At 36.0% G+C, this 19,104-nt stretch overlaps 1 protein-coding gene across 11 annotated transcripts in view; it reads right to left on the reverse strand.

Moving 5' to 3' along the window:
• The window catches only part of NMD3 (NMD3 ribosome export adaptor), a 141,247-nt gene that overhangs the window by 102,324 nt on the left and 19,819 nt on the right, over window positions 1-19,104 (reverse strand). For all 11 annotated transcript variants that reach the window (XR_016393095.1, XR_016393094.1, XM_089910929.1 and 8 more), the window contains 7 exons: window positions 18,886-18,982; window positions 15,948-16,065; window positions 9,793-9,938; window positions 3,463-3,575; window positions 2,617-2,689; window positions 1,245-1,351; window positions 272-342 (listed from right to left, as the gene is read on the reverse strand). Coding sequence is in view for 9 of the 11 variants with exons in the window: in XM_089910929.1 (XP_089767055.1) it covers window positions 272-342; window positions 1,245-1,351; window positions 2,617-2,689; window positions 3,463-3,575; window positions 9,793-9,938; window positions 15,948-16,065; window positions 18,886-18,982 (725 nt within the window). In the remaining 2 variants the exon portion in view is untranslated. The remainder of the gene's footprint in view (window positions 1-271; window positions 343-1,244; window positions 1,352-2,616; window positions 2,690-3,462; window positions 3,576-9,792; window positions 9,939-15,947; window positions 16,066-18,885; window positions 18,983-19,104) is intronic.

Raw genomic sequence — 19,104 nt, forward strand, 5'->3', positions numbered from 1 at the left:
TATTTGTATAGGGGTCAGCAAATTAAGGAAGGGATCATGCTAGGATGCAAATGATATCAAATGTGGTATAGTAAACAACATTTTAATAAGTTTTACTGTTGTGCAAGTTTGGGATTTTTTTTGGAGGGGGTAAATGTTTACAGTAGTTTTAAAGACACATGACAAAAGTCATTTATGGAATCAGAGTTTAAGATACCAAAATACTCATACTGGGTTAATATATTTATTTACAGAAGCTACAACTTAAATCAAATACTCCTAATTCACCAACCTCTATAAATGTTCACATTTTTTCTAATTGCCTCATCTTCTTCAAGATCTTCAAGGAAATCTTGGTATTGCCTATAGAAGGGTAAAGAAACATTTAAGTATTTCACCTTTACCAAGAAAGTATGAAGTTAATGTTTTCTTCATCTTCAGCATTATAAGTGTGTTCCAAGTATTAAAATCTTTAAAAATAGTAACTGAAGGTCAAGTATGGATGTTAATTAAATACTAACAGGTTTTTAAAAGTTTTCTTTCAAAATTACATTATTAAAAAAAATACACACCTGAATATAGGTGACATTAAATATAAGACAATAACAAGACCCCTTCATACTTTACCCTCCCCCCAAAAAAATGTATGGCCAAGTTGAAATACACACACTTTAAGACTATAGATGAAATAGTCAAATATGTACTTACAATATCTACTTAACATTATATACTTATATATACGTATTTTAAATTATACTATGAGATTATATTTTAGAAATATTGCTGTTTCCCACTCACATTTCATGACACAACTTTTATTTAAACTTAATGTCATCATTAAGGCCACTTTTCCAATCATCCAATAAACTTTTCTAGAACACAGTATCTTCATTTCTCCTTAAGTTGTATGAAAAACAGCATATTTGATATCAATGTGGTATTTTCTTTTTATACTAAATCATAAGTAATACTTTGCTATTTGTGATATCCACAAGGTAATTGCTCATTATATTTTCAAATAAATCATCAATAATAACACTGCAATTGTCAGGTCATAACCCAGGAAATAATAACTAAATCTGTGTTAAATGTCATTACATCTGTTCATACTGATCCAAACAACATATTGATAAGAACAGAAAATTAATATTGAGTGCAAGGAGCAAGTGTGTGGTGACTATTTCTTTATGATAAAAAAAAACCCATAAAGATTTATCATAAGAATTTCCTTTGAGACAACATATAAAATATAAAGAAAGTGGGACCTTTCATCATCTGTATCCATGTTTTCTCTATCTCTTGCGAGCTCTTTCAGTTTCCAGTTTCTACGACGCTGACGTTTGGTACGGTCATAGCTCTTCTTGATTAACACCTAAAAGTAAGAGAAATATTTGCAAAGTTACAAAAAATGGGAACTAGGTAACAGGACCTCAAAATCCAACAAAATTTTTAAAATGAAAGCTTATGGGAATGCCAGGAAGACACTAAACTAATGACAGTGGTTATACCTTAAGGGAAAGGAGTAGGGATCAAGAAGTGGTGTCAAGAGAACTTTTAACATTTTTATTAATGTACTTAATATTTTATGAGAATTCATTTAGCCATTATTTGTATAACTGCTAAAATTTACTAACTGAAATTTTCCAGTGACTGAAAATTAAAATTTTTTATACCAAAAATTTCGTTTCTGGCGGGTTTTTTTCTTCCTTTACACCAAAGTTCCGTTTTCATCTACCATTCACATAAATCACTCTGAAACATTATTACAGGCAGACATTTTTCTCCCTTTCATTCCTACTAATAAGCACTTACAGAATTATATATATATATTTTCACAACTGTATATCCTAGAACAATTTAATAAAGTGTGGAATAAATGAAAATAACTTTATAATACAAAATCTATGTAAGACCATTTGATCTTCTCTTATGACCTTTTTGAAAAATACCTATTTAGAATTACACCAAAACCATGCTCCTATTTCCTAATTTATTAATTAATAAAAGCACAACTGGGTGGTGAGGAGGGGAGCCTTTCTTATACCATGACTTTATTTTTGCCCACAGCTAAAGAGATCAATGTTTATTTTAAAAGATTAAGTAAAGCAAACAGGAGATAGGGTTTTTCACATTTCACATTCACTGTTACTCAGGATTCTGATAAACTCATGTTAGAATTTAACAGATTTTTTTCAGAAGTAACATTCTTTCTCTAAGACCTAACACTGTGAAGATTATTTTCAACTACAATTATATTCAAAACTGAATGATGGTTTTAACTCTAAATGCCTTCTTAACAATACATGGAATAAGCTGAGCCTAAAAGAATGAACAGGGATAAATTCTAAAGGTCATAATTTTTAGCTGCAAATTTATTTTTACTCTAAAGATGCTATCAAGTATTTTGACAGAATGAAAATTTGATTATAAGAGCAACCAAAAAACTCAATAAATCTTGGATTTTATCCACTAAGAATAATTATCTTAAATGAAGGTTTTGCTATTATACCTTAACTGCGATTTCAAAAGAAACCTCTAAATTGATTACTTTCAAAAATGTGAACTCATGCATCTTACTCATAAGAGTTACATCAATCGTCTTCAACACATGAAAAAGAGGAAAATCTAAAGCCTTACCACATCTGGGACTCTATCTGATTTCATTTTGTTGACATGCTCATCATTTAAGTTACAGTTGGCCAAATCAAACCTGAAGTGAAAACAATGAAACACTTAATGACAAAAACACTTACTCTTTCCATGTAACTTTTTATTTTATAGATGATCACCTAACAGTTCCTCCTAAGATCAAACATTTAATACGCTTTCCCACTTTAGAAGTTTTGCAGTGTACTATACAGTGAACAGGCTTCTACAGACCTGGTAAAGATAATAATGCACTCTATCTCTCAGTTTCACATGTCATCCATTATTGTCCACCTTACTATACTCTTGTAAAAGAAGCAAAACAGACTTATATATCAGTCTAACATTAGGATTCAGTTACATGGTTCCATTCAGTTTATAGACAACAAAAACAAAACACCCCTCATTCTCTAGTAAAAGGAACTGAAACCGTAAGAGCAAAAATAACGTTTAAGGCATGCTTATAAGCTCTGCATCAGAATGGACTATCCTATGCCTATAAAGACCCTTTACATATATAGCTGCCATATTTTAAAAGTGAAATATTTTAACAACAGCATATGCATAATAAAAAACTACCTGCTCCCCCCAAAAACTACAAACATAATCTAATCATACTACTTCAGGGTTCAATTACTCAAAATCATGGAATAACTATGGGTTTCTGTCCAATCAATAATTTCATTTAGTTATCAATAATAAAGTGAGCTATATGGCTCCTAAGAACTCTTAAATTCTTTTTAAGATAAACAACTTTATTTTAGATAGCTTTGCTGGCTCCCAGAGAAAATCTGCAATGCTAGTCGGCAGTTTAAAATAATATAAAATCATACAAACCCCAACACCAGGTCTCCAGGATTTAGAAGATGTCCCAAATGAGTGCGACAAAAATACTGTTTATCTGTATTCATTTCAGATGTTTTCTGTACCCAGACTTCCCCGAGGGTATGCTTAACAGGAAAGAAAATGAACTCTTCAATAATCTAGGCATAACTTAAAAAGCATCTCATAGAATAGTTAAATACAATGTTGATTTTGGTTTTCTGATTTTTGTTTTAAAGACAGAAATTGTTTTATTTTCCAGATCTCTGAAACACTGTCAAAATTAACAGATTACTGAATTATGAGTACAGAAAAAGACTCATAAATAATTCATAAAATAAATATTTTTGTTAAGATTTTATTCAAGGCTTTTATAAAACATTAACATTGTCACCTAAAAACAGACACATATGTAGAATTTTCAAAAGAAATGTTCTCACAGGGAGATGGGCCAACACAGACTGAGCAAAAAGAATAACTAAAAAAGTAGGGGAATCTTAAATCCAGAAAATATCTTAAGCAACCCCTTGTTTTACACATAAGGTTAAAAAAAACAGCCTTCAGAGAAAATAATCTAGCAATCCCAGCAGCACCACTACCACCACAACAGAACCCAAATCTTCATCAGTTTTTTGAATGTCTACTATTTTGAGGTATAACTTTTTTTTTTAACTATTTACCATGGAAACATCATCTCAAGTTTGAACTTTTAAAGCAGAAAACCATTAATGTCCCTTTCCAACATGGAATTTTACAAGCAATTGTAACTGACATTTCCAACTTCCCGGCTGAATGAAGTATAGCACATGCCAATACCTTTTACTAACAAAAACAGAACCAAGTAAAATGGGATCAAGAGCAAAATACTAAGAACTATAGATAGAATTAAGAAATCTCAAAGAGGTGAAAAGAAGAGGTAGAGAGAGGGGAAGAAACTGAAATAACAGACAGGTCCCAGATTTAGGAAAAAACTGGAAAAAAAAATCGAATTACCAGGGAAACACTAAATTCTAGCTAAATGCATTTTTTGAAAGCAAAGAAAGTAGCTTGTTTTTGGGGTTTTTTTTTTGCGGTACACAGGCCTCTCACTGTTGTGGCCTCTCCCGTTGCGGAGCACAGGCTCCGGATGCGCAGGCCCAGCGGCCATGGCTCACGGGCCCAGCTGCTCCGCGGCATGTGGGATCTTCCTGGACCAGGGCACGAACCCGCGTCCCCTGCATCGGCAGGCGGACTCTCAACCACTGTGCCACCAGGGAAGCCCAAGATAGTAGTTTTATATATGCCTGAGGGGAAGTGGTGGTGCTTAAATGATAAACATTTCTTTTTTTTTTTTATAACTTTATTAATTTGTTTTTACTTTTGGCTGTATTGGGTCTTTGTTGCTGCTCATGGGCTTTCTCTAGTCCGCTACTCTTTGTTGCGGTGCACGGGCTTCTCATTGTCTTGGCTTCTCTTGTTGCAGAGCACAGGCTCTAGAGCGCAGGCTCAGTTGCTCCGCAGCATGTGGGATCTTCCTGGGCCAGGGCTCGAACCCGTGTCCCCTGCATTGGCAGGCAGATTTTTAACCACTGTGCCACCAGGGAAACCTTAAACGTTTGTTCTTAATCATATCATCAAATTTTTTATTTTAAAAATATGAAAAGTAATTCTTCCATTCCCATTGATTTTCTCAAGTTACTGGAAGTTATTTTTGTCTCAAGACACAATATTACCTCAATAGAAATAGCACTCAATAGAAATGAGCACTGCTACTATACAGTTTGGGGGGCCTCTAAATACTATTTTATAGTAGAAGAAATCAGACTTACATCCTTGAAGAAACACCTGATTTCAGATATGGGGTAGGAATTATGTGATTTTGTGATTTTGGAACACCGAAATGTTGTGGTGTTGTCCCACCAAGTAAGGATGCTTTCAAAGACTAGGAAAGTCATGTCAAAAGGACAAAGGAATAGACCTATATCTATTAAAGAAATTGAGTCAATAATTAGTAATCTTCCAAAATAGAAAGCACCAGGCCCTGATGGCACTGGTGAATTCTAGCAAACATTTAAGGTAGAAATTATACCATTCCTCTAGAATCTTTTCCCAAAGGCAGAAACAGAGGGAATACTTCCTAACTCATTTACAAGATCAACATTACCTTATAACCAATACCAGACAAAGACATTACAAGGAAAGCAATCTACAGACCAATCTCTCATGAACACAGATTCAAAACTCCTCAACAAAACATAAAAGAACTGTACACCATTACCAAGTGGGATTTAACCCATGTATGCAAGGCTGGTTCAACATGTGAAAATCAAATTAATGTAGCCCATTAATCAAATCAACAGGTTAAAAAGGAAAAAAAATCACATGATGATATCAATAAAGAAAAAGCATTTGACAAAATCCAACACCTATTCACGATAAAGAAAACCTCTCAGTAAACTAGAAATAGAGGGGAACTTCTGCTACCTGATAAAGCATATCTATTAAAAAAAACCTTAAACCTAACATTATACTTAATGGTGAGAAACTTGCAGCTTTCCCACTAAGATCAGGTACAAGGCAAGAATGTTCCCTCTCACTACTCATTTTCAATATCCTACTGGAAACCCTAGCTAATACAAAAGATAAGAAAAGGAAATGAAAGGTATATATAAATTGGAAAGGTAAAAATAAACTTATCTTTGCAGATGACATGGTCATCTACATACAAAATGTAAACGGACCAAAGAGCTCCAGGAATATAGCAAGGTTATAGGATACAAGGTTATGAACGAAAGTCACTTTCCTATATACCAACATAAAAAAGTGGAATTTGAATTTTAAAAATACCGTTTACATTAGCACCCCCCCCAAAATGAAATACTTAGGTGTATTTCATTAACAAAATATGTATAAGATCTGTATGAGGAAAACTACAAAACTCTGATGAACAAAATCAAAGAACTAAAACAGAGAGATGTTCCATGTTCATGGACAGGAAAACTCAATATTGTCAAGATGTAAGTTCTGCCCAACTTGACCTACAGATTCATGCAATTCCAATCAAAATCCCAACAAGTTTAGCCACAGAGGCATAATATACAGCATAAGGAATATGGTCAGTAATACTGTAGTAACTTTGTATGGAGACAGATGGTAACTAGACTTATCATGGTGATCATTTCATAATGCATGAAAATATCAAATCACTTGTGTAGTACACCTGAAAATAACATACTGTTGTATGTCAACTATGTTTCAATTAAAAAAAATTTCCAATAAGGTATTTTGTGGATATCGACAACTGCTTTTAAAGTTATACCAAGACAAAAGATCCTGAACAGTCAACACAATTTTAAAGGAGAAGAACAAAGTTGTAGGACTGACACTACCCAACTTGAAGACTTACTATAATGCTACAGTAATCATGACAGTGTGGTACTGACAAAAGAATAAACAAATATTATACATCAGTGGAACAAAATAAGAGAGCCCAGAAATATACCCAAATAAATACAGTCAACTGATCTTTGACAAGGGACCCAAATAAATACAGTCAACTGATCTTTGACAATGGAACAAAGACAGTCTTTTCAACTAATGGTGCTAGAATAATTGGACATTGACATGCAAAAAAAAAGTCAATCTGGACACAAACCTTACACCCTTCACAAAAATTAACTCAAAATGGATCATAGACCTTAGTGTACAACACACAACTATGAGAATCCTAGAAGATAACAAAGGAGAAAATCTAGCTGACCTTGGGTTTGGCAATGACTTTTTCAATACAATAACAAAGGCAGGATCCATGAAAGAATAGTTGATAACCTGGACTTCATTAAAATTAGAAACTTCTGCTTTATGAAAGACAATGTCAAGAGAATAAGATGATAAACCACACTGGGAGAAAATATTTGCAAAAAACATATCTAACAAAGGACTTTTAACCAAAATACACAAATAACTCAAAAATAAGAAAACAAACAACCTGATTAAAAAATGGACCAAAGACCTTAACAGACACCTCACCAAAAAAGACATACAGATGGCAAATAAGCATGAGAAAATACTCCTCATCATGTGTCATCAGGGAAATACAAATTAAAATGACAACGAGATACTACTATATACCTATTAGGAAGGCCCTAAACACTGACAAATCCAAAATCCTGACATCAAATGTTGGTGAAGATGTGGAGCAACAGGAACTCTCATACATTACTGGTGGGAATGCAAGATGATACCACCACTATGGAAGACAGTTTGGCAGTTTCTTATAAAACTAAACATACTCTTACCAAATGATCCAACAAACATGCTCCTTGGTATTTACACAAAGAAGCTGAAAGCTCATGTCCACACAAAAACATGCAAAAGAATGTTTATAGCAACTTTATTGATAACTGCCAAAACTTGGAAGCAACCAATATGTTCTTCAGTAGGTGAATGAGTAAACTGTGGTACATCAAAACAATATTATTTGGCACGTAAAAAAAAAAGAGCTATTAAGCCATGAAAATACATGGAGAAAATTTAAATGCACATTACTAAGTGAAAGAAGCCAATATGAAAAGACTGTATGAGTCCAATTATATGACATTCTGGAAAAGGCAAAACTATACAGACAGTATTAAAAAAAAAAAAAAAAATCAGTGATTGCCAGGGGTTAGGAGTGAGGGAAGGACGAAAAGGCAGAGCACGGAGGATTTTAAGGGCAGTGAAAATATCCGGCATGATACTACAATGATGGATACATGCCACTATACATTTGTCCAAACCCATAGAAAGTACAATACCAAGAGGGAATCCTAATGTAAAATATGGACAATGGGTGATTATAATGTGTCAATGTAGATTCATCAATTGTAACAAATGTACCACTCTTTTGGCAGGAGAAGGGCATTTGATAATGGTGGAGGCTATGCGTGTGTGGAGGCAAGGAGTATACAGGAAATCTTTTACCTCCTCTTAATTTTGCTGCAAACCTAAAAGTGCTCTAAAAAAAGTAAGTCATTAAAAAATATTTTTTTGAAGGAAATAGAAACTATTCTGAAGGGGCTCCTACTGGCTACATTTGAGGCCATCTGAGAGGGAGGGAGGGAGGGAGGGAGGAGGGAGGGAGGGAGGAGGGAGGCAGGGTAGTAGCAAAGGGAGAAAATTCTTAAATTACAATGGAGACACCTGGCTATCAGATAAACAGCCAAACATTACTTGCCTCTTGATATATCATAAAAGGTACATAGCATCACCTCTGAAATGTTCTGCCAAAAAAAAATTAACCTAAACTTAAATAGGACTTTAGATCCATTTTCCAGTTTAAAGGAAATATAAGAGATTACGAATCAAGTTAAATGACATCATGAGGGGCTTCCCTGGGGGCGCAGTGGTTGAAAATCTGCCTGCTAATGCAGGGGACATGGGTTCAAGCCCTGGTCTGGGAGGATCCCACATGCCGCGGAACAACTGGGCCCGTGAGCCACAACTACTGAGGCTGCGCGTCTGGAGCTTGTGCTCTGCAATGAGAGAGGCCGCGGCAGTGAGAGGCCCGCACACCACGATGAAGAGTGGCCCCCGCTCGCCGCAACTGGAGAAAGCCCTCGCACAGAAACGAAGACCCAACACAGCCAAAAATAAATAAATAAATATTTTTTAAAAAAGACATCATGAGGAAACAATAACACTAGATCCACAAGATAAATAAATGCCCTAGTTGCATTAGGAAGTTGGTATCATAAAAAAAGAATGAGAAAAAAAGGGGGGGGCTGTTATTAAATATTTAAAAGGTACAATATTCACATTCAATATACAGTCCCCAACTAGACACTGGTTTGAATGAACCATAAAAGGCACTTTGGGACAAATAAGGAAATCTGGAAAACTATGCAGTTTATATGTATGATAGTACTTTGATTATACAGAAAATGTTTCTATGTTTTAGAGATGATTATTGAAGTATTCAGTAATTAGTGATTATATATATATATATATATATTTAATTCAACATGTTTGAAATTTTTTAAAAAGCAAAAGAGGGTTAAGCTTGTCATTTGGTCCTTCTGTACAAAAGGAAAGAAAATGCTTTTTCATAATAATATTTTTTTAATTTTTCCAATATTAAAAAGGAAAAGTTAACTTACTAGATAGTGTAAGTCTGACAGTTTTCACCACAATGACCACATGTTAAAAGCAAATGTTACACAAACACACAATGCATTTTTAACTGAATGTGCTGTTAGCTTATTTGGAACCACATTTTGGAATTACCAACAAATTTTTAAAAACAAAGATACAAAAAAAAAAGAGAGAGAGTATGAAACTAAAACAGTAAGTTGGGGGCTAGGGGGAGGTAAGCAGGATGGAACTTACCTTTTTTGATATCATTCCAGCACCTGCATTGCGTTTTAGATCTCGGACTATGCTGCATTCCATAACAATAAACTCCTCTAGCTGTTTGGGATGGCATAAACTATTGAAAGGGTGACTCCAAAAAGTGTTGCCATCAATATCTGCAACTAAGAATAAACAAAGAACATTAAAGAACAAAAGAACTGAAGCATTTCAAAAGCCATTAAATGCAGTCCCGGGTGAACGACCAGAGCGTCCAAGCCCGCCTCCAGGGTTTCAGCAGCAGCAACCCAGCAGGCAGATTTCAGACACTCAGACTCCACCTATACTTTCATCTACAATGGCGGCCCCAAAAGCCATATGGCTGACAGAGTCTTGGTGCTCTGGCCAGGTGTCAGGTCTGTGACTCTGAGGTAGGAGAGCCAGGTTCAGGACATTGGTCCAGCAGAAACCTCCCAACTCCACGTAATATCAAAAGGCTTTGAAAACTCTCCCAGAGGTCTCCATCTCAACGCTAAGACCCAGCTCAACTCAACGACCAGCAAGCTACAGTGCTGGACACCCTATGCCAAACAACTAGCAAGACAGGAACACAACCCCACCCATTAGCAGAGAGGCTGCCTAAAACCATAATAAGGTAACAGGCACCCCAAAACACACCCCACACGCAGTACTGCCCACCAGAAGGACAATACCCAGCCTTGTCCACCAGAACACAGGCACCAGTGCCCTGCACCAGGAAGCCTACACAACCCACTGGACCAACCTCAGCCACTGGGGGCAGACACCAAAAACCGGGAACTACAAACCTGCAGCTTGCGAAAAGGAGACCCCAAACACAGTAAGTTAAGCAAAATGAGAAGACAGAGAAGCACACAGCAGATGAAGGAGCAAGATAAAAACCCACCAGATCAAACAAATGAAGACGAAATAGGCAGTCTACCTGAATAAAAAATTCAGAATAATGATAGTAAAGATGATCCAAAATCTTGGAAACAGAATGAAGAAAATACAAGAAATGTTTAACAAGGACCTAGAAGAACTAAAGAGCAAACAAACAATGATGAACAACACAATAAATGAAATTAAAAATTCTCTACAAGGCATCAATAGCAGAAAAACTGAGGCATAAGAACAGATAAGTGACCTGGAAGATAAAATAGTGAAAATAACTACTGCAGAGCAGAATAAAGAAAAAAGAATGAAAAGAATTGAGGACAGGCTCAGAGACCTCTGGGACAACATTAAACACACCAACATTCGAATTATAAGGGTTCCAGAAGAAGAAGAGAAAAAGAAAGCAACTGAGAAAATATTTGAAGAGATTATAGTTGAAAACTTCCCTAATATGGGAAAAGAAATAGTTAATCAAGTCCAGGAAATGCAGAGGGTCCCATACAGGATAAATCCAAGGAGAGACATGCCAAGACACATATTAATCAAACTATCAAAAATTAAATACAAAGAAAAAACATTAAAAGCACCAAGGGAAAAACAACAAATAACATTCAAAATCCTCATAAGGTTAATAGCTGATCTTTCAGCAGAAACTCTGCAAGCCAGAAGGGAGTGGCAGGACATATTTTAAGTGATGAAAGGGAAAAACCTACAACCAAGATTACTATACCCAGGAAGGATCTCAGATTCCATGCAGAAATTAAAACCTTTACAGACAAGCAAAAGCTAAGAGAATTCAGCACCACCAAACCAGCTTTACAAAAAACGCTAAGGAACTTCTCTGCACAGGAACACAAGAGAATGAAAAGACCTTCAATAACAAACCCAAAACAATTAAGAAAATGGCAAAGGAACATACATATCAATAATTAACTTAAATGTAAACGGATTAAATGCTCCAACCAAAAGACATACACTTGCTGAATGGATACAAAAACAAGACCAATATATATGCTGTCTACAAGAGACCCACTTCAGACCTAGGGACACATACAGACTGAAAGTGAGAGGATGGAAAAAGATATTCCATGCAAATGGGAAACCAAAAGAAAGCTGAAGTAGCAATTCTTATATCACACAAAATAGACTTTAAAATAAAGACTATTACAAGAGACAAAGAAGGACACTACATAATGATCAGGGGATCAATCCAAGAAGAAGATATAACAATTGTAAACATTTATGAACCCAATGAAGGAGCACCGCAATACATAAGGCAAATGCTAACAGCCATAAAAGGGGAAATCGACAGTAACACAATCACAGTAGGTGACTTTAAAACCTCGCTTTCACCAATGGACAGCACACGCAAAATAAAAATAAATAAGGAGACACAAGCTTTAAATAATACATTAAACAAGATGGATTTAATTGATATTTATAGGACATTCCATCCAAAACAACTGAATACACATTCGTCTCAAGTGCTCACAGAACATTCTCCAGGATAGATCATACCTTGGGTCACAAATCAAGCCTTGGTAAATTTAAGAAAATTGAAATTATATCAAGTATCTTTTCTGACCACAATGCTATGAGACTAGATGTCAATTACAGGAAAAAATCTGTAAAAAATACAAACACATGGAAGCTAGACAATACACTACTTAATAACCAAGAGATCACTGAAGAAATCAAAGAGGAAATCAAAAAATACCTACAAACAAATGAGAATTAAAACATGACAACCCAAAACCTATAGGATGCAGCAAAAGAAGTTCTAACAGGGAAGTTTACAGCAATACAATCCTACGTTAAAAAACAAGAAACATCTCAAACAAACTAACATTACACTTAAAGCAATTAGAGAAAGAAGAACAAAAAAACCATAAAGTTAGCAGAAGGAACGAAATCATAAAGATCACATGAGAAATAAATGAAAAAGAAATGAAGGAAACGATAGCAAACATCAGCTGGTTCTTTGAAGAGATAAAGAAAACTGATAAACCATTACCCAGACACATCAAGAAAAAAAGGAAGAAGACTCAAACAACAGAATTAGAAATGAAAAAGGAGAAGTAACAACTGACACTGCAGAAATGCAAAGGATCATGAGAGATTACTACAAGCAACTATATGCCAATAAAATGGACAACCTGGAAGAAATGGACAAATTCTTAGAAATGCACAACCTTCCAAGACTGAACCAGGAAGAAATAGAAAATATGAACAGACCAATCACAAGCACTGAAATTGAAACTTGATTAAAAATCTTCCAACAAACAAAAGCCTAGGACCAGATGGCTTCACAGGCGAATTCTATCAAACATATAGAGAAGGGCTAACGCCCATCCTTCTCAAACTCTTCCAAAATATAGCACAGGGAGGAACACACCCAAACTCATTCTACGAGGCCAACATCACCCTGATACCAAAACCAGACAAAGGTGTCACAAAAGAAGAAAACTAGAGGCCGATATCACTGATGAACACAGATGCAGAAATCTTCAACAAAATACTAGCAAACAGAACCCAACAGCACATTGAAAGGATCATACACCATGATCAAGTGGGGTTTATCCCAGGAATGCAAGGATTCTTCAGTATACGCAGACCAATCAATGTGATACACCATATTAACAAACTGAAGGATAAAAACCATATGATCATCTCAATCAATACAGAGAAAGCTTTCAACAAAATTCAACACCCATTTATGATAAAAACCCTGCAGAAAGTAGGCATAGAGGGAACTTTCCTCAACATAATAAAGGCCATATATGACAAACCCACAGCCAACACCGTGCTCAATGGTGAAAAACTGAAAGCATTTCCACTAATATCAGGAACAAGACAAGGTTGCCCACTCTCACCACTATTATTCAACATAGTTTTGGAAGTTTTAGCCATAGCAATCAAGGAAGAAAAAGAAACAAAAGGAATCCAAAAAGGAAAGAAGAAGTAAAGTTGTCACTCTTTGCAGATGACATGATACTATACATACAGAATCCTAAAGATGCTACCAGAAAACTACTAGAGCTAATCAATGAATTTGGTAAAGTAGCAGGACACAAAATTAATGCACAGAAATCTCTGGCATTCCAATACACTAATGACAAAAAATCTGAAAGTGAAATTAAGAAAACACTCCCATTTACCACTGCAACAAAAAGAATAAAATATCTAGGAATAAACCTACCAAAGGAGACAAAAGACCTGTATGCAGAAAATTATAAGACACTGATGAAAGAAATTAAAGATGATACAAATAGATGGAGAGATATACCATGTTCTTGGATTGGAAGAATCAACATTGTGAAAATGACTCTACTACCCAAAGCAACCTACAGATTCAATGCAATCCCTATCAAACTATCACTGGAATTTTTCACAGAACTAGAACAAAAAATTTCACAATTTGTATGGAAATGCAAACGACCCTGAATAGCCAAAGCAATCTTGAGAAAGAAAAATGGAGCTGGAGTAATCAGGCTCCCTGACTTCAGACTATACTACAAAGCTACAGTAATCAAGACAGCATGTTACTGGCACAAAAACAGAAATATAGATCAATGGAACAGGATAGGAAGCCCAGAGATAAACCCACGCACATATGGTCACCTTATCTTTGGTAAAGGTGGCAAGAATATACAATGGAGAAAAGACATCATCTTTAATAAGTGGTGCTGGGAAAACTGGACAGGTATATGTAAAAATATGAAATTAGAACACTGCCTAACACCATACACAAAAATAAACTCAAAATGGATTAAAGACCTAAATTTAAGGCCGGACACTATCAAACTCTTAGAGGAAAACATAGGCAGAACACTCTATGACATAAATCACAGCAAGATCCTTCTTGACCCACCTCCTACAGAAAGGGAAATAACAACAAAAATAAACAAATGGGACCTAATTAAACTTAAAAGCTTTTGCACAGCAAAGGAAACCATAAACAAGACCAAAAGATAACCCTCAGAATGGGAGTATTTGCCAACAAAGCAACTGACAAAGGATGAATCTCTAAAATATACATGCAGCTCATGCAGCTCAATATCAAAAAAAAAACAACCCAATCCAGAAATGGGCAGAAGACCTAAATAGACATTTCTCCAAAGAAGATATACAGATTGCCAACAAATGAAAGGATGCTCAACATCACTAATCATTAGAGAAATGCAAACCAAAACTACAATGAGGTATCATTTCACACCGGTCAGAATGGCCATCATCAAAACATCTACAAACAATAAATGCTGGAGAGGGTGTGGAGAAAAGGGAACCCTCTTGCACTGTTGCTTGGAATGTAAATTGATAAAGCCACTATGGAGAACAGTATGGAGGTTCCTTAAAAAACTAAAAATAGAACTACATTTGACCCAGCAATCCCACTACTGGGCATATACCCTGAGAAAACCATAATTCAAAAAGAGTCATGTACCACAGTGTTCATTTCAGCACTCTTTACAATAGCCAGGACATGAGAGCAATCTTAGTGTCCATCAACAGATGAATGGATAAAGATGTGGCACATATATACAATGGAATATTACTCAGCCATAAAAAGAAACGAAATAGTTATTTGTAGTGAGGTGGATGGACCTAGAGACTCTCATACAGAGTGAAGTTAAGTCAGAAAGAGAAAAACAAACACCATATGCTAACACATATATATGGAATCTAAAAAAAAAATGGTCCTGAAGAACCTAGGAGCAGGACAGGAATAAAGATGCAGACATAAAAAATGGACTTGAGGACACGGGGAGGGGGATGGTAAGCTGGGACGAAGTGAGAGAGTGCCATGGACATACATACACTACCAAATGTAAAATAGATAGCTAGTGGGAAGCAGCCGCATAGCACAGGGATATCAGCTCGGTGCTTTGTGACCACATAGAGGGGTGGGATAGGGAGGGTGTGAGGGAGATGCAAGAGGGAGGAGACACGGGGATATATGTATATGTATAGCTGATTCAGTTTGTTATAAAGCAGAAACTAACACACCATTGTAAAGCAATTATACTCTAAATGGAATACAACTAATAAAAATTTAAAAGTTCACAGAAATCTTTCTTCAAACAAAAAAATACAAGGATAACTTATTAAAAGCTTTAAAAATTCCAGTATTTTAAAACACTGTATGGTAAAAATTTTAACCACTGTATAGTACTTTTTTGAACAATGTTACTAAGAATGCTTGATAAAATTAACAACATTAACAAATTATTACTGCTTGCTGGAGAGAACTGTCAAGGCAAATAGCTTCGAAAACTTACCTTGTAGGGTATTTGGATCTATGAGATGGATGACGCTGGTTACTCGAATACACACACAAATCTGGTTCATGTTTCCCAGGCTTTGTGCCAGTTTTGGAGACAGACAAACAACATTATCCTAGGCATAAGAACTAACATTTAGTATGAAGGAAATCCTAAGTAACAGTCTCCAGTAAACAATCATCAATGTAAAGCTGATCCAAGCGCATTTGCCCAAACCAAAATGTCATTTTTAATTCTATGTATCAACAAAGGGCCTAAAAAAAAGAATCAGACCTTAAAGAAACAGAAAATAAGCTACACCTTCTTAAGATGGGAATATCTGTCTTAATAAAAATGCTTTAAAAAATATTTTCCAGATCCTTCACCAAACTATTGTTTGTTTCAATTTAATTAAAGTGTGAAGCCTGCTTTTTACTCTATGTTAATATAGTTTACATTCCAAGCAAAGTATTATAAACACCAGAAGGAGAGTGATTTTCCTATCTATTTGTGCCTTCATTTAATCTCTATAAAAATTAATTTCAGGGACTTCCCTGGTGGCGCAGTGGTTAAGAATCCACCTACCAATGCAGGGGACACAGGTTTGACCCCTAGTCCGCAAAGGTCCCACATGCCGCGGAGCAACTAAGCCTGTGCACCACAACCTGTACTCTAGGGCCTGCGTTCCACAACTACTGAAGCCCGCGCCCAGAGCCCATGCTCTGCAACAAGAGAAGCCACTCCAATGAAAAGCCTACGCACCGCAACGAAGAGCAGCCCCCGTTCGCCGCAACTAGAGAAAGCTCTCATGCAGCAATGAGGACCCTACACAGCTAAAAATAATTTTTAAAAAAAAAAACCATTATTAAAAAAAATTAATTTCAGAGGAGCCATGTGTTCCTCTTTCTTGTCTACATGTACCAATATGAAATCAAAGATCTAATGCCCCCTTAAAAGCACATATGCCTATGTGTGCATCAGGAAGTATTACCACCAATGTGGTTTACTGTTTTTAAGCTGTTATTGAAATATAAAAAGGATCTGGGTTATATTTTAAGCTGTATCTATTCACAAGCCTCCCTCACTGAAGGAACATTCCGTGCCTCCCTAATGGCACCTAGTTCAGTCCTTTTCCTTTTTTTTTTTTTTAACTTAGTAAGTCTCCAAAGATTAATGAAAAAACTTCTTTACACTGTGTCTATCCAGATACCTGTATGAGTCTCTCAAAGCACTTAATACACATGGCCTAAATATGCCCTCACACCTAGATTCATATTTCCCCAGTTTTGCACCAGGAAAATGTTCACTGTTTTAAACTACGAGTCTGCAAATAAGATCCTCAGGCCAAATTTTTGTAAATAAAGTTTTGCTGGAACACAGCCTCAGTCCTTCATTTACCTATTATCTATGGCTACTTTTGTGCAACAACAGCACAGCTGAGTAATTGCAAAACCGATTATATAGCCTAAAAGCTGAAAATATTTACTATCTGGCCCTTTACAGAAAAAATTTGCTGACTCGGTTTTAAGCCATCATTTCATCCCTGGTACTGTGCTACACCATAAATTAGTGATAACTTTAAAGCCTCAGAGTCACAGACCTAGACACAAATCCTGGCTTCATCATTTTGTAGTTATGTAACTTTGGGCAAGTCATCTAACCTCCCCAAGCTTCAACTTCCTCATCTTCAAATGATGATATGACTTACTCCCGTTGTTATGAGACTTGAAGAGGTGAAATATACTTATAATAATAAGTATAAGAGATAATAACTTTATGTAGAATGCTCACAATAAATTATGGCATTTATTATTAGTGATTTAAACATGGACATGCAAGTTCCTATGTGGCAGAGACCTCTAGTACTTAATCCTTAACACACAGCCTTCTATACAATAGATCCTCAATAACTATTTGTTGAATTTTAATTCATTTATATTTTTGAAGCAGAGTTTTACCTTAGTACAATTAATGAAATGATAATCTATGTCTTAAGTGTTATTCAGATTATATTTTTAAAATCACAAGGATTTCCCTGGTGGTGAAGTGATTAAGAATCCACCTGCCAATGGAGGCAACATGGGTTCGAGCCCTGGTCTGGGAAGATCCCACATGCTGCAGAGCAACTAATCCCGTGTGCCACAACTACTGAAGCCTGCGTGCCTAGAGTCCATGCTCCACAACAAGAGAAGCCACCGCCATGAGAAGCTCGTGCACCGCAACGAAGAGCAGCCCCCCACTCGCTGCAACTAGAGAAAGCCCACGTGCAGCAACGGAGACCCAACACAGCCAAAAATAAATTAATTAATTTTTTTAAAAATCACAAAAATAATTCTGTGATCTCCTTTCCACAATACTGTTTAATTTTATCATGCCAAAATCCAGTTTGCATATATTCCACAAAGTGGTTCACTGATAATTATTTTAAAGTAATTTCCTGTATTCAAAGTTTCACAGAACTGTCAAGTGTCCACTAGGACTGCAAAGTTTAAGGAATTCGCACCATAAAAACTGCAACCAGGCCTTTTAATTAGTACACCAAAAATTTATAATTCTAAGCATGATTACTTTTAAACATCTTTTTAACATGGCTGAAATGTGTCAGCAACCATTAAGAAGGAAGTTTTCTAAATGTTTAACCAATCCCAGAAGGAAACCAGGACCTAATAATTACATATAAACCAATTAAGAAGGACATGGATTAAGCTGGGCTTCCCTGGTGGCGCAGTGGTTGAGAGTCCGCCTGCCGATCCAGGGGACACGGGTTTGTGCCCCTGTCTGGGAAGATCCCACATGCTGCGGAGCGGCTGGGCCCGTGAGCCATGGCCACTGAGCCTGCACGTCCGGAGCCTGTGCTCCGCAACGGGAGAGGCCACAACAGTGAGAGGCCCGCGTACCGCAAAAAAAAAAAAAAGAAAGAAAGAAGGACATGGATTAATTAAATGAGAAAAAGTACCTTGCATATTGGAACAATTTCCACAGAAAAAGTGCTTTTGTAATTGTATGTGTTACTATGGACATCCTGAGAGATCAGTCTCTGTGAGGCTTTGTATCTGTTAAGAGAAAAAGTTAATCATATAAAAAAACAAAGGTCCTTACTTGTAACAAGTCTCGAGAATATAAATTTTCATCAAAACAAATCATTACTGTCCAAGGTCTGAAACAGCAGATGCCT

This window comes from Delphinapterus leucas, chromosome 4 (assembly GCF_059928025.1).
Source record: "Delphinapterus leucas isolate spDelLeu-1000000601 "Yukka" chromosome 4, BTC_Dleu_Yukka2, whole genome shotgun sequence".
In the NCBI taxonomy this organism is placed as follows: domain Eukaryota; kingdom Metazoa; phylum Chordata; class Mammalia; order Artiodactyla; family Monodontidae; genus Delphinapterus; species Delphinapterus leucas.